Source organism: Camelus bactrianus, chromosome 11 (assembly GCF_048773025.1).
Source record: "Camelus bactrianus isolate YW-2024 breed Bactrian camel chromosome 11, ASM4877302v1, whole genome shotgun sequence".
NCBI lineage: Eukaryota > Metazoa > Chordata > Mammalia > Artiodactyla > Camelidae > Camelus > Camelus bactrianus.
Window position 1 is genome coordinate 80,581,891 of NC_133549.1, and position 20,425 is coordinate 80,602,315.

At 51.1% G+C, this 20,425-nt stretch overlaps 1 protein-coding gene across 1 annotated transcript in view; it reads left to right on the forward strand.

Moving 5' to 3' along the window:
* CHAT (choline O-acetyltransferase) overlaps positions 1-20,425 on the forward strand; it is a 52,624-nt gene that overhangs the window by 28,671 nt on the left and 3,528 nt on the right. The window contains exons 8-14 of the mRNA XM_074374473.1: positions 3,518-3,687; positions 6,163-6,263; positions 7,197-7,325; positions 10,121-10,243; positions 13,146-13,287; positions 13,420-13,482; positions 19,175-19,312. Of these exons, the coding sequence (XP_074230574.1) occupies positions 3,518-3,687; positions 6,163-6,263; positions 7,197-7,325; positions 10,121-10,243; positions 13,146-13,287; positions 13,420-13,482; positions 19,175-19,312 (866 nt within the window). The remainder of the gene's footprint in view (positions 1-3,517; positions 3,688-6,162; positions 6,264-7,196; positions 7,326-10,120; positions 10,244-13,145; positions 13,288-13,419; positions 13,483-19,174; positions 19,313-20,425) is intronic.

Consider the following 20,425-nt stretch of genomic DNA (forward strand, 5'->3'; position numbering starts at 1 on the left):
TCTCCCCTGCTCTCCCCACCTTACCCCATCTCATGAAGCTCCGTGTCTCAAAGGTAGTAGCTTCCTGACTTTCAAGGGGCTGGCTGGGCACCTCTGGGCTCCTTCTCTAAGCTGTGTACATAGCTGTCAGCCTTACCTGTCCCTGCACACTCAAATCCATTGCCAGCCATGGACACTTTCCTGTGGCCACCTGGGCTGGGGACCAGGGCCTGCTCTTTGTGAGCTCAAAGATGTGGAAGGAGGGGACCAGACTGGGGCTCCTGGGTCTGGACTGTCAGCGTCTGGGGTCTGGGGCAGCGGCAGGGTGACACACTATAGGGTCAGGCACTGTGCTGTAGGAGGCGGTGTGTGTAGAGGTGGCCAGTCCAGCACTGGGCTCCAGTACTATGTGAGGCCAGCCTGATGGACAGAGCAGAGGGTCCTCATCACCCTGAGCAGGTGGCCGAGCTGGCGTGCTTCCAGTGTGAGGCTCCCGGAGGGCAGGAGCTGTCTGGGCTGCTCCCTCCCACGCCGGGCACAGGGGCGGCACTGTTAGAGGATTAAGGAGGTCGGGAGGGTTTGACCTGTAGGACTTTGATAGGCAGAGAGGGAGAAGGGCCCCCATCCAGAGTGCAGCCTGCACAGAGGTGAGGGGACAAATGCGCACAGGTGTCCAGGGAGGCTCCCGTGAGGTCCATGCAGGCATTCAGGGGCAGTGATCCGGAGGGGCAGCAGAGGCAAACCATGGAGCCCAGGGGGTCGTGCTGAGAAGTTTGGATTCTACCTCACGGGCAGTTTCAGGTCGAAGAGGGTGACATGGTGACTGCATCACACTTAAGGAACAGAGGGGAGGGGAGCTTCCCCCAGGCCAAGATGGGGTCTCATTTCCCATTAGACCCTCAGGGCATTGCTCAAAGCCTTGAAGTTGATCAGACTGAGGCAGGAAAGCCCAAGAGACCATGCAGAAGGTGATGCGTCATCCTGGCCCCATAGGGATCAACAGGGGTCTTGAACACACAGTGCTTCCCAAACCCATATTCCAGACAAGATACAGGGAACAGATAACCCGGGGGTGGGCTGGCTTGCTGGTCAACCTCCTCTGCGTGGAAGGTCTCCTGTGAAAGACCTTTCCCTCCCCCAGGATTTGCAAGAGGAAGGAGGAAGGGGAGGGTGGGGACTGTAGGTTCCTTTCACTCAAGGACGTCTGTGGACACCTCTCATGGACCTGGAGAAATCACCTGGGCAGAGCAGAGAACAACACAGGTGGCCTTAGCATCCGAGTGCCCAGTAGGTGTTGAGGAAACCGAGGGGAGGGTCTTAGGGATTGCCTCACTCGAGCCTGACTATGCCGAGAGCAGAGGACAGCCCAGAGAGGCCAGGGCGAGGCCAAGAGCAGGGAGGAGCAGACACGACTTCAAGGACCACCCCAGGCCCCTCGATGGTCTGGGGAAGGAACAGGCATGTTCCGGATGTGGTCCCGCGCTGGCAGTATCAGCCGTGTGTTCACTCAGCTGCCCACCGACTGGGGAAGGTGCTGCTGCACCTGGCTCTGCCCGACAGGCAGGACCTGGTTGGTGAACAGAGGCTGCAGGGAGACCCTGAGCCTCAGGGTGTGGGAGCCATACCTGCTCCCACACATTCCCTGGACTTCAGGAAAGCAGATTCCAGATGACTGTGAGACATGATGGGTGCATTTCTTGGCTTACAGCTCTGGAAGGAAAGAAGGCTCCAGACTGGAGGTGGGGGTCGGGGGGCAGTGGAGCAGGGGGCCAGACTCTGGAAAGAGAAGTTCTGATACATTAGCCCCTGAGGTCCAGGAGGAGAGGCAGGAGCTGAGAGGAGTGTGTGGCTGTGTAAGCAAAGGGCACAGAACTGACTACAGGAAATAGGGGGGCCAAGACCAGGGCCGCCCCAGGACCTTCCTTGATGCTGGGACAGGAGGGAACAAGAAGAGGGTCCACTGCCTTCTTGGAGGGATCTTCAGCCCCCAGAATATGCTTCTGGCATAAGTTAGGATTAATGTGGCCACATGTGATAGATAATTCAAAATAATAGTGAGTAAAAGAAAATAGAGGTTTCTTTCTCATGCATACCAGATCTGAGCCCTCCAGAGCTGATAGGTGGCTAGGGCTCTTCCCTCTTGCTGTGAGGATGTGGCCTGCATCCTCCTGGTCCAAAATGGAGGCTAGAGCTCTGGCCATCACACCTGTGTTCCAGGCAACAGGCTGGAGGGAAAGTGGGAGAAAAGCAAAGAGCACATGCTAGTTGTATTTAAGCAGGTTTCCTGGAAGCTGTCATATAGTGTTTCTAGATCTTGTTGGCAGAATTGAGACATGGTTTCCCCGAGCTGTAAGAGAGGCTGGGAGATGTAGCTTTAGGTCCGCTTGTCCATGTGCCCAGCTAGAAACCAGGTGTTCTATGAATAAAGGGGGTCTGGGTATTGGAAAATGCCAGGTAATGCCCCTTTACCTCCAAATAACATGCACCAAACCTTCTGGGGCTGGAGGAGGCGTGAGCCCTGCACTGCATCCAGCCCAGAGCTCAGGATATCTGGGCGATGTACAGCCCTCACCATCAGGTCCCAGTGATGGACCTGATCACGTCCTGTACAGGACGGTGGAGAAAGGACGCAGTCACCACATAGACTCCTGATTGGGAGAAGAGGTACCAGCAGTACCAGCTGTGGCCACAGTTAGGTCCCACTGGGTGGCCTTTGTGAGTCTTCGTGTGCTCAGTGGATGAAGCTGCCTGGGGCACCCATCTGGCTGGCCCAGCTCTATTCCAGGAGGAACCCCATGCCCACTGTCCACCCAGGGAAGAAGTCAAGCTCCCTTTGTGACGTGTCTCCTGCAACAACTCAAGGCTTTCAGTCTGTTTGTCCTGGTGGGTTATACGTGCCTGAAGTGGTCCCCATGACCTCGTCTGGATACAGGTTGAGGGGCAGCCTGGCCCTTCCACTTGCCCTCTGCATAGAAACAACAGCTGGGGTGATGGTGGGGGCCTGGGAGAGCAACACCCTCACTCTCTTATGTCCAACACTCATGTGAAATTGACTAAAACTTTTGGGCAACAAGTGTTTGCAAAGCATAGTTCAGGACAAATAAACTTGCCTATGGGACAGATGCGGTCTGCAGGTGTGACGTGGGGGTGCCGTTGGTTGGGGGACTTGGAGGTTCTCCTCTGGCACAGCTGGCCTGAGGGTCCATGGGGAAGGCCCCATATGACCCCCCCCCACACTTCAAGCGGGCAGGCAGGACCAACGACTACTCACTGGGGGGCAGAAATGGCCACAGCTGGAAGGTGGGACTTTTGCAAGGATCCTGAGTGTGAGCTGGCCCCTGGGACTAGCACGGAAGCTCAGGACAGTGAGACTGACTTCACAGCCCAACCCCCTGGGAGAGTGGGAGGGGTCAGGACTGGTTCAAGATCCGGAAGTCCATATGTGTGTCAGCCTGTGGTGTGGGGGGCCTCCGTGTAGGGGACCCCAGACCTGGGGCAGGGCAGGTGCTAAGTAAGGTCATGCTTGCCCACCCTGCAGACTCCACCAACCGGGACTCTCTGGATATGATCGAGCGCTGCATCTGTCTGGTGTGCCTGGACGCCCCGGGAGGCTTGGAGCCCAGCGACGCCAACAGGGCGCTCCAGCTCCTCCACGGCGGAGGCTGCAGCAAGAATGGGGCCAACCGCTGGTATGACAAGTCCCTGCAGGTAAGCCTCCCCGTGACATGGCCAGTGGGCGGAGAGAGCATGTGCTCATGTCCGGCAGGCTCACTCACCAGCTTCTGCCGCCCAGGATGCTCCATTAGGTGCCAAGGGAGCTGAAGGGTCTGGCGACATACCACAGGTGTCAGCCTCTGGACTGGCCAGAACTCCTCAGGAGTAAGTGGCCAAACCCAACTCAAGCTCCCAACCTTCCTATGGGGTCTCTGGGTCAGACCTGGGGCTCCTTCACCATCCCCGATCACACATAGTAAGATGGGGGAGTGCCAGGGACTCCCATCAAACAAGTCTTCAACACATGCAACAGGAATCCTGTCGGATGCCAGAGATGTCAGCTTTTCTGCATTTCCATCACCCTGGCCTGGCCATTTCGAAGCACCTTCTTCCATCCCTCCATCCCTGAGAAGTGGGGCAGCGTAGCATCTCCACAGAAGAAAAGTCATAAAATGAAATAAGGCAATTCATATGTTTTTCATTCACACATCAGCCCAAAGACAAGACATTCACTTTGGCCCAGAGAGAAATACTCCTGCAATAGGATGAAGGTTGGGCCTTTCATTCCTGTTTCCCATCCTTTTCCCCCAGCACATTGATCCTGAATCTAACCTTATTTATTTTTGAAGCCACCACACTTTCACAATGATCGTATTAAATAGCAGCCAACAATCTCTGTGCTTTGAGTTAGCGTCGTTCACAATGATGAGCATTTATAGGCCACCTCCGGTTTTTCTCCCTCTCTGTCCGCTATGTTCTGCGGGTTATCATTTTTATTGGCTTGCATATTGATTCTGCTCTTTCTGATGAGTTCTCTCGCTGCTGTGCTGGCTGTTTTAGCCTCCACCAGTGGTGCTAATGGCTTGTAATCTTTCATGGAGCCGCTGTGGGAATGAAATGATATACTGGAAACACAGGACCTGAAACATAGTAAGCCTTGGTCGTGGTTTTTAAAAAGCATCATTTCCCTCCCTTTCTTTTAGCAACAGGGACAGAAAAGCCCTAATGGGTGAGTGGGCACAGCCCTCCCCTTCCTGCCTCATGCGGACGACCGTGCCCACCTCTGGGCTCTTTTTCGCAGGCAGGACAGGTTATCAGGTGAGCTGGAAAAGCCAGACAGGCTCTGCAGACCTGAACTGGAAGGACCGAGAGCAAGTCTCGGGACAGAAGAGCAGGGGCCACTGGGGAAGAGAGAAAAGAGCCTGCAAGGGATGGATCTTGGGAGAAACTACGTGGGAAATGCATTTGTTTGAAGAAGGGGGCGGGTAAAGGTTCAGACAACGGGCACACTGTGTGAGAGACTGCGGAGGACAGCGAGTCCACTCAGAGGGGTGCTGTGGTACAGTTCCCTGTACAGTTCCCTGGAAGAGGTCTCAGGAAAGGTGTCAGTAGCCTGTTGGCGTGTTTATGGATGATCTCTTCAGTGTGATGCTGTGCTGAGGCGGGCTTCAAGGCAGCCCCACTTTATTGGGGTCAAGCTTTAAGAAACAAATCTTATCTCAACATTATTTTCTCCCAGTCCTTTGGTGTATACTGTGCTTGCCCTTTTTCTGGGTCAGCTAAATACAGCCTTTGTACAGTCAGAAAAAAATTCAGAAGTCGTCCTGACAGTCCCTGTTGCCCTTTCCTAGACCTTCCCCCCACCCCACATCCTCCTATTGATCTTGTGACCTGGGCCTGATTGGATCCATTTCATTAGGTCTATGTATTAATTTATTTTTAGAGGAGGTACTGGGGATTGAACCCAGGACCTCGTGCATGCTAAGCATGTGCTCTACCGCTTGAGCTATACCCTCCCCCCAGATCCATTTTAAACAAGAGCAAACTGAAGCCAGAGACTTGAAGGGTCTCGTCAAAACTCTCCTTACTGGCAGGTGGCAACTGCGGAATTGCAATCATGGTCCCTGACTCGAAGCCCAGGCAGCAGATCATGGGGCCTCCTCTGTACGCCTTTCCTTCACTCCCACCAAGGAATACTTTATTTCTCCCTAGGAATCTGCACACTGGCCAAATTGGATCGTTATCTTTCATCACTTGTTGAACCAAATTATTGAGCATGGGGACCATCAGACACATAAGCACACAAGGCAGACCAGGGTGGTGGCCCCGATGTGCACTGTTGAGGGGAAACAAGGCTTACCGGAGCCGAAGGAGCTGGCCCACGACCTGGGGAGAGTTACACAGCCTCAGGGTGAGCTCTTAGGGATCACTGGACTGCCTGAGCCAGGAATTCTGGGCTCCACCTTCACTGCCGGGAGCATTTGTGGGACGGAGGTTGCACAGTTTAGAGCTGTCTTGAGGCCCCTGTATTCTCAGACCGGGACAACTGCGTGCAGCATTCTTTTCAGGAGATGATGTGCTTTGGTGTCCCCGGGGAAGAGGTCCCACTGAGAGGCCGCAGGAGCCCAGGGGCTGGTTTGAAATGCTGATTGTCCCAGAGGTCCATTCACCTCTCTCCTCCTACTGCAGTTTGTGGTGGGCCGAGACGGCACCTGCGGCGTGGTGTGTGAACACTCCCCTTTTGACGGCATCGTCCTGGTGCAGTGCACGGAGCATCTGCTCAAACACATGTGAGTCTGGCCAGGGGCGGGGCCCAGCCCCAGCAGCCACGCGAGGCAGAGCCAGACTGCAGAGCTGCTGCCAGGCTGGGCCAAGAAAAATGTGGGTGGCCACCGGGGGGCCGCATTAGTCTGGAAAGTATCTTTGCAAAAGATGAACTTGAAATCCAACTTGAATGAGACATCATACGCTTTATGGGTCATGGACAGAAGGGGCAGACTGGGTAACAGGTTTAAGGCAATTAGGAAGAGGCTTGGCCAAGAATTCTCAGCTTAAAAGGAACTTCTGCTTTGGTCCAGGGAAGCCCAGGTCAGTACTGATTGCTTGTCCGGAGTCAGGGCTGGACCACTGTTGACCCAGCACAGAGGGGAGGTCTCTGAGACACACCTCTTTCCTCTCTTGGCCTGAGTCTCTCTCCCTAGCTTCCAGGCTGGCCAGGCTGAGTATTTCTCTGTCCCTTAAACACACCTGGTTCCTTCCTCCAGTCCCGATTGTGCTCATTCGCTCCTCGAATCTTCTTCTTGAATCTAAGTTCTAAATCTAAATCCATGATTTAGGAATTCTTTAGGATCACTGAAAAAAAAAAAAAAAAACCCCAAACCAACCCTCAGAGGCAGAACATCACAATTTGCTTGTTTAATTTCTTTGTGCGTTTTTTTTTTTTTAATTGTTAGTGGTGTAGCGTGGTCCAATGGCAAAACAGGAAAAGAACAATTAGGCTTTGGGGTCAGGTGGAACTGGGTGGACTTCTGGCTCTACTACTCACTAATTTGAGGGGCCTCCCTGAACTCGCACCTGTTCATCTGTGTCCTGGTTTGGGGGGTGCAGCTCATACCCACTGAAACTCCTTCAGCAAGGTTGACTGCAGAGCAAAGAAACAAGCTGCCTGCTGCCTGCAGCCTGCAGCTCGCGGGGCCACAGGAGGTCCCCTCTTTGTCCCACAGGGTGAAGAGCAGCAAGAAGATGGTCCGAGCTGACTCCGTCAGTGAGCTCCCAGCGCCCCGGAGGCTGAGGTGGAAATGCTCCCCAGAAATTCAAGGCCTCTTAGCCTCCTCGGCAGAAAAACTTCAACAGTAAGGGGAATCCCGGTTCTTTGGGGTGATGCTCCAGGGGTCACCCTCCAAATCCCCCTACCCTCCAGCTGCCAAGGCATCCTTGAAGCTTCCAAAGACCCTAGTTCCTCCGCCCCTCCCACCCACCTCCGCCCATCCCCTCATGGAAATGTAGCCAAAGTAGAGGGGAGTTATAACTTTCAGGGAAATAACCTTGCTAAAGTGTCCATCATTTCCATAAAATGCAAACGTGGAGCTATTTTTTTCCCACAGGTTCCACCTGACTGAGCAGAGTGAAGGTGGGGAAGTCATCCCTTGTTTTCGGGGGTGTCATAAACAACTGGTTTGAATAGGTTATTTGAATCCAAGCTATTTCAATTTGCTTGAATTTCCACTGCAACTTGACAAGGGGGTCTTTTTCTCCTAAGGACAGTGCTGGCCCTAACGGGACCCAGGCAAGAGGGCCAGGCACGGGGGGTGGGCCAGCGCTGGCAGTGGCGAGGTGTGGTGGGATCCAGGCGCTGGCAAGTAGATCTGGACCTTGGTTGTTTGTGCCCTCATTCAGTAAGTGAGCATGGGGACATTCATTCATTCACCCATTCTTTCATTCATTCATTCATCAAGTATGTGCAGAGCTCGGGTGTGTGTCAGGCCTGTGGTAGGGCTCTGGGGACACAGAAATGAAGGTGCCACGGGGCCTGAGCTCCATACTTTAGCGGAGGAGGTGGACCTCCCCCAAATAAACACACACACAAAGCAAAAATGTCAGGTGTAAAAAGTGCCAAAACCAGAGAGGCATTCAGACCTCAACCCAAAGAGGACTCGGGAGCCGGATTCTGTCAGAACGATGAGGGAGGGTTTTCCAAAGATGGGACTTGAAGGATGGCTAGGAGTTTGTAGTGCTGGTAGCTAGGGAACAGGTTCATAAGAGATCAGACTGGTTTGGAGGCCAACAAGTGAGAGAATGGCCAGAGTTGGGGCACCAAAGGGAAGGTGGGGCAAGGGAGGAACCCCTGGAGGATTTTGTGCAGGGGGTTTAAGGGAGACAGTGAGGAGACTGTGGGAATAGCGCAAGGGAACAGGACAAGGCGTGGCCAGGCTTGGAGTCCGAGGGGTGGGGAGGACTAGTCTACTGTGATCTGCTATGCTTGACTGGCTTCTCAGGGGAAGTGAGAGAGGCCTCAGGTGTTTGTTTGTAAAATGGTGCTTGGATCTCAACCCTCGGGGCTGTTCTTAGAACAAGCAGGCCGCTGGGAGAGTGAGTTGCTGGGCTGGTGAGCCCTGGGTGGAGGGAGGAACCCGCTTACTCTCAGGGATTCGAGCAGGCATCACATGATTCCCAAGGCCCCAGCTCCCCTTTCCTGAGGACCCGAAGAGCCAAGAGAGGCCTGTAGGTGGGGGAGCAGGAGGAGCCCGGGCCCCTGAGCTGCCCATGGAAGGTGGGTGGGGTCTGAGTGTTTCCAGGTGGCGGTGGTGACCGTGAGCTCAGCCTGTCGGGGGACAGTACATCAACAGGCCAGACTGAGGGGTGAGTTCCCATGAGAACTGGGACCCCTCTGAGTCCTGATGGGTCCCCAGAACCTGGCATGGCCTCACCCAGAGCTGAGCTCACTTGATGTGGGAGGAATAATTCCAGAAGGGGCAGGCAGGGAACATCAAGTCCTGGGGGTGGAGGAGTGGGGGTCAGGGTTGCCCACCCAGGGCTCTGTGCACGCGCGCGCGCACACACACACACAGACACACAGACACACACACACACACACACACACACACACGCGGCAGGTGGACGACTGGTGCGGACCTTGCTGAATTTGCTCCAGCAGGCAGTCAGCCCCGACCCCAGACTCATTATGAAGGAGGAGATTCATCAACACAGGGAGTGGGGGGAAAACCAGGGCTGAAGGTCTCAGTATAGACTCAGGGAATCTTCCTGTGACTCTGACAGTGATTTGAGGGCAGCAAAGACCTGGGCACATCACGAGAGGCTCAGTGGCCATTTGGGGATAAAATGGGTTTTCAGTCACCAGCAAAGTCTAGATGAGCAGCTTTTTCTTCTTTTTTTAAATTTCTGGTTAAAAAAAAAAAAACATTTGGGGGGGGAGATAATTAGGTTTATTTATTTATTATTTATTTATTTTTAATGGAGGGACTGGGGATTGAACCCAGGACCTCATGCATGCTGAGCACATGCTCTACCGCTGTGCTATACCTGCCCGCACAAGCAGCTCTTGCTCTGGTGACCGTGACCAGGGGCCAGGCCCCAGGCCTTTCCTCCTATAGCACAGCAGGAAGGAGCCTCAGTGAGGAGATGCTGCTTGCAGCCATCAGAGAAACGGGCTTTCTGCTGGACATAGTGGGCTTTGCGGGCCTGCCCAGATGGCCGGGATGCCAAAGGAGTCCACAGGGATGCCAGGCACACCTTCCCAAACAGGTCAAATGAATGGCCTCTTTCAGCCTACTTCTGTGGGCGTTTAGGACTTTGTTTGTGGGCAGTGTTCTGCCCGCCCATGCAAATGTCCCTCAGTGTCCCCAAGTCCCTCCCTACAATCTGGCCCACCTCCCCCCACCTCCAGAGCAGAGCCACTGCCCTACCTGGCCAAGCCTCACCTTCAGCTCAGGGCCTCCCTGATGGGCACGCCCTCTGCCACTTCCATACATCAAGGCCTGTCTCTGACGTGCTCCTGGAGGGCAGGGACGGCGTCCTGGACACCTGCAGCACTAGGACAGAGACCAAGCTCCAGAAACTCCACTAGACTGTGCGGTGGGTGTGTTCTGTTTTGCATGCAATGAAAGCACCTTTTCTTTTCCTTCCACAGAATCGTCAAGAATCTCGACTTCACTGTTTATAAGTTTGATGACTATGGCAAAACATTCATTAAGAAGCAGAAATGCAGCCCCGATGCCTTTATTCAGGTGGCCCTCCAGCTGGCCTTCTACAGGTAAGCACGGCCGGCCCAGGTGGGCTGACTCACCAGCTACTCTGGACTCTAGAAGTATCTTGGAGGGGGAGGGGTGACTTTCTGTGGGCCTAGAGGATGGAGGTATGACCAGGGCAGGCTGTATGGATGGAGGTGTCACCTAACTGGGTTTCAGAGTGTGACTGCAGTCTCAAATGAAAAGAAAGGATGTTGCAGGAAGCTGGCAAGCAATGGCCCAGGAGCACCGAGCTCACAGGGGAGGGGCGCAGACCTAACAAGGGCCACACAGGTGAGGAGGATGCAGTCTGGGAAGGCTGCTTCTCCTCCTGATCTCATCCAGCCCACCTGGGGCCCTGAGGTGGTGTGGTTCCTCCCCAGTCTTCCTAGCTTTGGTAAGGAAATGGAGCTAGTATCCCCGCAGTGGGTCAAGTCAAAGATTTGGAGCTTGATTGGTCTCTGTCTCTCATTTCCCCCAACCTCATGTCGGTTCTCCTCCAAATGTCTGCCCTCCATCCACTGCCATTGGCCCATCCCAAGCCCCCCATCGTCCTGAGCTTGGTCAACCGCAGCAAGCCCCCAGGTCTCTGCCTCCACTCTGGTCCCTATAATCCTGTCTTCATGAAGCATGAACTTGGAAATATGCAAATCAAATTCTATCACTTCCCACCACGAACGCTCCCCGTGGCTTCCCACCATGCTCAGAACAAAGTCCAGGCTTAGAAAGGCTCCCTGCAAACCAGCCTCCCCTGGGACCCTCCCCAACCCTCCCCACCCCTCCCCAGCTCTCTTCTGCCTCCAGACCTTAGCCCTGGCCATGCCTCTGCCCATCCACCTGTCACCACCACTCTTCACACACCAACTCCTTCCCATGGCGCAGGTCTCAGCCCAAGTGTCAGCCCTCAGAGGCCGCCTCAGTCCCTTTGCCACCACACTGTGTTCTTTGTCCTTTGTTGCAGTTGCTAATTCACGCGAATGACCTTGTTCATTGATGTACTGACTCTATTTTCCAGACTGTCCCCCAGGCATGGTATTCTGAGTATCTCGCACTCCTGGGACAGAGTAGGGACTGTCACAGACATGAGAAGACACTGCAGGAGTTTTAGCCTGGGGTGGCACGGCCAGGTGTGTGGGTTAGAAAAGTCTGGACAATGGAAGCTCTGTGCTGGGGAAGAGATAGGGCGTAGGGAGGTGAAGTTTGAGGGCAGGGGAGGGAACCAAACTGGACTTTTACAGGAGGCTAAAAGTAAAATGCAGGCTAGCCCTTCCTCAAGACAGGGCTGGCTCCTAATTGGTCCCAGGGTTCCAGAAGCGGCAGCTCATAAACCAGCACGGCCAGTAAATAGCACTGTGCCCACCAGAACCTGCTTTTGGTTTGCAAGCAGGGGAGGCAGAAAGTGACTTTGGATCAAGCCAGGGCAAGGGGTTTTCGCTAACGAGTAGGTGGCATCCCAGATCCCAGTGTCCCATGCGGGGCTGTAACTCCTGGGGAAAGGAGTGCAGCCACTCAGAGTGTCGTCTGTCAGGCTGATGCCGCCTCACACGAGGACTGTTCTCATCACCGGGACACCGAGTCCTCGCCAGGATTGAGCTGTGGCAGGACCCAGCATCTGGAACTGCAGTCCATGCCATTCTGAGACTCTGATTGCATGCAGCTAAAATGGGCCATGAGGTCAGTGCCACGCCTGGGGACACTGCCACATTGGTGCCACACTGGCGTGCATTTAAGTGCTTTGGATGCAAAGCCCAGAAAGGCTGGTGGACACTTCACGGAGCACCCCTCCTCTACCCTCCAGGCAGCTTTGCTGTCACTGGATGTGGCCAGAGGGCTCATTGAATAGGCAAAATATGACCGGCTTCTAGTGGAATACATTCTTCAGAGTTTCCACTGTAACAGAAAAAAATTTGAATCAACTCCTAGGTTCAGCAGAAACCTGGAAGCTGCCTAAATTGGTGTTGATCAGTGACCGGCCAGTGCTCAGCAGGGTGTTTGCCCCCACGGGCTATAGAGATACATAAATGAGCTTCACTGCCAGAGTCTCGGGGAAATGAGTCTTAAGTGAACTGGAAGGTTATTCACCCTCTTGGCGAGCAACTGTGCTTAAATCAGACACAGTCTTCCCCCTCCTGGAGCTCACCCAGTACACAAGAGATGCCCCAAGGAGACCAAGATGCAGGGCCACGACTTGCTGTGTAACCTTGGGCTGTCACTGCCCCTCCCTGAGTTCTGTGTCTTTCCCCTTCCCCGCCCAACACCAGCGATTTTCCTGACTGGTGAGAAGGGTGCGTGCCAGCCTGGTGTGCCAGCCTAGGGGTGCCTGCTCAGTTCCCGTGCCCTGGCGGGTGGAGGCAGTGGCCGCTGCTCCTCCCATCACAGACATGAGGGAGGAGAGGCTCAGCCGTGGTACCCGTGGGTCTGTTTGAAACCCCCGCTGCTCCTGGGCAGAGAGCCTGGGCAACAGCTGACACCCACGAGCACTAAGGCCCCTTCCCTCCATCCATGCTTCCATTCACAGGTCATGCTTGAATTGTTTTTAAATAAAACAGGATTCCCTCAAGAGTGGGAATGATGAATTATTCCATTCTGTGCTATTAATCAAATATTTATGGGGTCTCACAGACAATTCTGGGTTTCCCACCTGATTGGGACTTTAAAAAAAAAAAGCTGCCAGTCACTACTTCCTTATTTTATATCCACGCAGTCCCACCCACACATGGAAGTGTACACAGCTCTTCGTTATCCGAGGCTCCCCAACATTCATCTTTGGGGAATCTCCTCCAGAATTCTATTAGCATTAAAATGAAATACTGTGCCGAGTGAAGTCAGGACTGTAGAAATAAAGCCAGCCGAGGCTATTTTTCTTGCAGCATTTATGACTCCCTGAGAAGGCAGCCCCGCCTGCCACTCCTCCTTCATCTTGTGCAGGCTCCACCGGCGACTGGTGCCCACCTACGAGAGCGCATCCATCCGTCGGTTCCAGGAGGGACGGGTGGACAACATTCGATCGGCGACCCCGGAGGCGCTGCGCTTTGTGAAAGCCATCGCTGAGCCCACAGCCAATGTGCCGGTAAGTCCTGTGGGTCTGAGGGGCCTCAGGGAGGCCAGCAAGGCCGCTGTGGGCTGCCCGTCCACTCGGCCCGGGACTACCTGCTTCTACGGCTTGTCTTGTCACTGAGCAGCGTCTCTGGTCCATTTACAGGATTCAGAGAAGCTGGCACTCCTGAAGGATGCCATCCGAGCCCAGACCGAGTATACAGTCATGGTGAGTGATGTGATGTCTCTGGAGCTTAGGACTGCGGGCTGTGCCCAGAACATAGGCCCTGGGTGACAGCTGGGCCACCACATGTGCGGCGATCTGGTGAGGCCACCTCGCCTCTCAGAGCCTCCTCTTTCTTATCTTTAGAACCTGGGGTATATATCATTCCTGCTTTTTACGTGGATTTTACAAAAATACAATGAATGGTCTTTGAAACAACAATAATGATAGTAATAGCGCCCAACACGTACAGCACTTTACAGTTTGTACAAGAGAACTCAGATGCATGGTGGTTTGCATACCTCCCACAATCGCAGGTGAGGCAGTATTTATTCCCATCCAGGGCTGGTTTTGCCTTCTTATTCTCCATATATTTATTTATACCACCTGTGAATAAAAAAAATCCTTGCTGAAAGTTAATGGTGAAATCGAAATTGTAAAGGAAATGTTTCTCTAGTTTAGGGGAATAATATATTTTCTAGCACTGCAAAGTCATCACTTGCATACAAACAACAGAAAATAAGCTACTACCTGGGCTAGGGATCAATATATTAATTGCAAATCATTCCGATACAGTGTTTTAAGGATTGTATAATCTAAAGAGGAGCTGATTTCATTCTATATACTTGAAAGCAAACATAACACATATTGGGGTTTCAGAACCTGCCTGTGTAGGCTTTTCTCTGATTCAGTTGCTAGGTCCCTGATTCATCTGAATAGTTAAGTGTTTGATTGGTTTGGGGGAAATCAGGCTTGCTCTCGTGTATTCAGTGGGTTTTTTTTTTTTTTGTTTCCCTGCTCAATGCCAGGCAAGGCACTGGGAGCTAAGAAATGAAAAAGGAAGATATCTTTGGGGAGTTTACTGTGTAGCTGGGTGAAGAGGCCCTTAAATGACAAATCCAATCCCATGTGCAAAGAGCCTTCAAGGAGTAGTAGACAGCATGGGGGAGCAGGCTCGTTCCTCTGCTTGGGAAAGCCAGGAAGGCTTCTCTGAGGAAGTGGTGCTTTATATGAGACTCAAAGGATGAAGAGGTGCTTATCAGGTGGACACAGAAGGGAAGGATGGCCCCAGAGGGAACAGCATATGCAAAGGCTAAGAGTCTTAAGAGAATAAGATATAATGGAGGGAAAGCAGGCAAGTAGTTCTATGTGCAGCTTGCAAAGGACAGAAAAGCAGAAAGCTCATGGCATTGGATTTCCCTGTCACATTGCTTACCCTGGTGACCAGGTAGGAGAATGACTGGTTGGAGCTGGTGATCTGCCAAAGGGCAGGAACTTAATATTATATAATATTAGGGAGAACTGGTAAAAGGAATGAAGTAGAGTAGGGACGGGAAGTTGAAGAGGAAGACACAAACTTTGATCAAACATGGTGAACTGAACACAAGGGTTTACTATTGCTCCCTTGGAAACCATCAGAAATATCAGCAAAGGGATGTTTTAAGCCAGAAATACATACAGTAAAGAGAATGAGAAAGGAGGTGACAGCAAAGTTTTTGAACTGGAAAGCAGAACAGATGGCAACTGACTTAGCAGAGCAAAGAACGCTGAAACCCAAGCCAACAGTGAGGGAGGCCCAGAGGCCCAATGAACTGCACTGCGGAAACTCAGAGTGGCTAAGGCGTTGGAGGCTGCCCCAAAAGTAGGGGTGCATGTGGGACTGAAAGGAAGAGGATTACTCGATGGTCTACATGAGAAGCAGTAGGCCCTCAGTGCCTCTCCACTACCCTAGGCAGCCAGGCTACTACCCTCCCCATCCCCAGTGGTGGTTTAGAAGCTTACCCTCTGGAGAGGTTGAAGAAGGACTGTAGACTTGGGGACACCACACAGAGCTGAGAGAGGGGATACCAAACTTAAAAAGGGGGGGATTAATCAAACTCTGCTTACTCAGTAGTAAACCCTCCAACCACTCAGCTCTAGGTACACTGAGAACCCCCTTTATTACCACCTCCCTCTGAACAGGAGATTAGAGGATTTCTCTATGGGGAGACTGACTAGGCCAAGAGAATAAAGTCCCAAGTACTGACAGTTGGGGTCCCCAGTAAAGAGCCCAGCCAGCTTCCCTCCCAGCGAAGTCTGCCCCAGACAAGCACGTTATCACACACATGTCTTCTCATCATCTTTCTGGTGCTTTATTCTTAAATGTGAACAAATAGCCACAAGTCATCAGACACTGAAGAGAGCTACTAACATAAAGACTAAAGCCAGTAGAAATAAGAACTTTTAATTTTTAAATTATTGTTTAATTTTTAAAAATAATTTAAAAGAAACTAAAAGGAAAGAAAAACAATGCAGGACAGGGGAGAACTTTTTTTTAAACTAGACTAGAGATTCTCCGAAAGATAAGGGAAGTTATTATATCTGTAAGTAAGAATAAGAAAAACTCCAAAATTTTTTTGTCAGGAAATAAAAATAAGTGTAGGGGAAAATATTGCAGAAAAAAATGCAATGGAAGGATTGGGAGGTAAAGCCGAGATAATCTCCCCCTGAATACCAATGAAGAGACGAAATATAAGAGAGAAAAAAGGTTCAGTACAGGAGGACTGATATCTCAAGCAATAGGTGTCCGGAAAGAGAAAATAGGTGTTTGTGTGTGTGTCTCTGATGGGGGTTAGATCAACACAAAATAATTCAAAAAAATTTCCCAGAACAGAAGGATATGAGTTTCCATATTAAGAGAGCCCACCAGGCATTTTACTTAACAGATAAAAACTACTCACACCAAGGAAATTTCACAACACTAAGGTCAAAGAGAAGATCCTAAAATCTTTCAGAAAAAAAAGAATAAAGTACAAAGATCAGGAATAAAAATGTAATTGGACTTCTCAACAACATCACTGGAAGGCGGAAGATACTAAAACAATGGCTTCAAAGTCTGGGGGGAAATTATTTTTAAGGCATATTCCATACCCAGCTAAACTATCAAGTTTGATGATCGAATAATGACATTGTATACAAAAGAGGTCTTAAAATGTTTACTTATTAAGCTCTCTTTCTTGTAAAACTATTGAAGGATGTAGAGCACTCATGTAAGAGAATAAAATACATAAAAAGAGGTCATAGGCTCCCCAGATTAGAAGATTCAGCACAAGAAAGAGGTAGAGAAAGAGGATGAGAGTAAAGGGAGACCCACGTTGATGGCTGTTCAGCAGACCCAGGGAGCAGTCAGTCCACAGAGGAGCAACAACTGAGAGGAGGAATGAAATTGATAAACTGTCAGATACATTTTAATACCTTAAGGGAAGTTTTACACTTCCGGCCGAGGTGTTAGGAATCGATTAGTTATAGAAAAATAAGCAAATGGGAAAATCACAATTTAATCATTTACAAATGGTCAATTCTAGGGAAAACAAACAAACAAACAAAACCTGATTCAGAAAGGGACCCTAATACTAACACACTACAAGACTCAGCTGTGAATACTTGCATAGTAAAAATCAGGTCAACTTTGTTGATCAAGCAACAAGGAGTTCAAATGTAACTCTGCCGGGAAGATAGGAGAGTGGAAGGGTTATTTGGGGAATAGGGGTATCAAAGAGCCAAAGTTTCATCTTCTATAATAAGAAAACTGAAAAATGCAGTTGAGGCAGCCTACGCATGTTACTTAGAACTAAGAGAGTCAATTGCTAAAAGGTTCCAAGCGATTGCTTCTGTGGAGTGGGAATCAGTGCTGGCAAAGAGACATATGCATTTGGCGTATTGGGGTTTTCTATACAAATATACAACTTCGATCATAATACAAATTTTTGTGAAAAATTTAGAAAACTATCCTCCAAAGCATTGCCATAGGGTTCTGTTGTGTTAACTATTTTAAGCTGATGAAAATGACTAAATAAAAGAGATGGGGCATGGAGAAAGGAGTGCTATGAAGATGCTTTGAAGGTAAATCCCATGCCTGATTGGCCGTGTGGGGTAAGGGCTGGGAGAAGGTGGCAAGGAAACCTCCAGAGATCTGGCAAGCATATTGGGCAGTGGTGGTGGAGAAAGGAAATTCCGGGAAGGAGCAAATGTGGTCCAGAGCCCCGATCACACACTCTCACAGCACCTTGTGCTTTTCCTTCACAGCATTCTCTCAGTGTATGATCACAAGCTTATTTGTGTGGTTGGTGAGCATCAGTCCCCCACCACGTATCAGGCTCCGTGAGGCAGCACCTATGGCTGCTTTGTTCTCTAACAGCTGCTCAGGCACATAGTAGGTACTTAATTAAGATTTCCTGAATGAACGGAAGACTGAATGCTGAGTCATTTTACTCTCTGCTTACTTATGGCTCTGACCCAAGCAGTCTGTTAAATCAGCCCCAGTTGCTACAGTGAGTTCAGAGATGGTGAAAACAGGGGTGGATTGGTTGCCACACGGAGTAGCTGCTTCTGCACCAATCAGCCATTGAACAGCGGTAACCAGAGAAATTGAAAAAGTGCCCTCTGCTTCATAGATGGGCTCACAGTTCCTCCCCACTCTTCTAACGGGGCCAGCTAAAGTGAGCAGTGGTTGTAAACATGTCTTCTCAGCCTATAATTAGGTGCATTTGGAGAGACGGAGGCCTTTGAGTCATCTTTATGCATTTATATTCAACTGAAAGAGAACAGCTGTCAAATTCCAAAACGTGACTTGTAAACCTGAATGAAGTTCATTGTGATGGGAGGCTTCCTCCTCCGTGGGGCGTTAAAGGCTAAGTGATCATCTTACATAACTGTGAAGCCCCCAAGAGTTACAACTACCCTGGCATTGACCCGGAGGTTATTATGAGAGGCCAGAGGTAGCCCCCATGTCTCCATCAGTCCTCCCCAAGTTGCCCCAAATACACATGTCATGCAAGTAAAACCAGTGTGCATGCCACACACACAGCCTCCAGTGCAGAAGATGTAGAAAAATGAAAAAATTTAGAAAAATATCCTCTGGCCCCACTGCCCAGCTTCCAGCCACACCTCCATCCCTGGGCTTCTCCTATGTACAAATCCAGGAGTCCCCACTGCTATTTTTGTATCCTTTGATAAGAGCTCAAATACCTGTGATAAAAAGAAAAACCCTTTCTTCATCCAACAAGCTTTCCCCTTGAAAATGTCAGCCGAACCTCTGCTAAGATGTTTTGTTCCTGTCTCAAAATTATTCTTAGATGATGAATCCAGTTTAGTTCAATTCATTCCGAGTCCATGAAATAGTAACCAAGATTCAGGAACAGACCTCAATGCCCTCCGTCTCTCATTCCTTAGGCTCCTCCTGGAGGATGAAGTTGGTTGTGGTGAGAGTCTGCCCAGTGACAGCCCGGGGCACCCCTCCCCATGCCTGGATGGGGCCCAGCACCCGTGTTCCTGCCCAGACTCCTACCCTATCTGAGGGGGTCCTGCGGATGCCCAGCTGGCCTTGCTCCTTCCACCTAGAGCATCAAGTATTTAGCCACAGCGAACATCAGTAGGGACCATGTTGCAGGGGGACTCAGAATCACTGCCTTTTAACTCAAGCATCCTCATGTTGGAACCCAACTTGCTCTGGACTCATCCTGTGTACACAGAAATGCACAAGGGCCCAAGGAACAGAGGCCACGTAGTATGGTGGTCGGTCCTGGGCGGTCACCCACACACAGTGTCCTGCAGCTAACACGGGAGGCACGAGCCTCGAGAGTTGCTGTTAGCATTAAGGACTAGAGAGGAGGGGAGGAGGGGGAGTCTCATGTTCTGTTCTTTGTCCCCGATGACCCAGGCCATAACAGGGATGGCCATCGACAACCACCTGCTGGGGCTGCGGGAGCTGGCCCGGGAAGTGTGCAAGGAGCCGCCTGAGATGTTCACGGATGAAACATACCTGATGAGCAACCGGTTTGTCCTCTCCACCAGCCAGGTACAGCCCCAGTGCGGCCGCCCCCGAAGTGGCTGCTTAGTGGAACCAGTGGGCTCTTTAAACCAGCTCTTTGAAAAAAGAGCCCACTGACTACAGCCCACTGGTTAGAGTCAGGCCAGTCCTGGCTTTGCTGCCCATGAGCTGCGTGGCCTTCAGCAGAAGGACCTAAATGCTCAGGATGCTGGTTTCCCCACATTCGAAACAGATGTAATCATGAATGCCACCTCAACAGAGGCAGACAGGATGGGAGAACGCCCATTCTGGTACACTAACCATTACGCTTACCCCCTTTCAACGTTGCCTGAGAAGTGGTGTTCCACTGGGGTGACCACAGGCTCCGAAGCCCGACAGACCTAGAGCGAAGTCCTGGCTCAATCAGATGCGACCATGTAGGCAGAAACCCTAGCCCAGCATCTGGCATGGGCAAGGTCCTCCAAACAGGTCGCAGCTATTATTGTAAAGGTCTACTGCCAGCCAGCATGGTCCCCCAGCCAGTTCGAAATACCTCCCCTCACCATCCCGCTCCCCTCCCCACAAACATCAGTTTACTAAAACTCCACCTCATCTGCAAAAAGCTGGATGTGGGCAATCAAAAGGGCTGATAAAGTTGTGTTTGAGGATAAATCCCACTCAGTAACTTCATCTTGTCATTACGGCAGTGAGCTTGCCGGCGTGAATAAACGAGGGAAGGACACAACCACATAAATTCTTCAGGAAACCATCCATGAGCGAAACGTGCTCTGGAATGGTTTTATGGCCTTCATCTGTTGCACGGCAAATTTATCTGACAATGAGGTGTCTCTATTAGCAAGACTAATGGTTTGTTCTGCCCCATTAAAACGGCCAGTGTCATTTCTGGCCTGAGCACACAGAACCTGTGGGTTTAAAAACAAACCCCGCCCTGAAACTGCTCAAGAATGTGTTCTCTTTTCCCTTTAAGACCAGCTAATAAAATTAACTGGGGTGTGTTGATTTGCTGTTGGGTTTTTTTTTTTTTTTCCAACTGAAATGAACATTTATGGCTTGAATGAATGCCTTCAGAAATACCTTTTCTTGGTTTGTGATCCAGATTACAAAATCCCGGCCCCTTTGAATTCAAAACATAGCCGATAC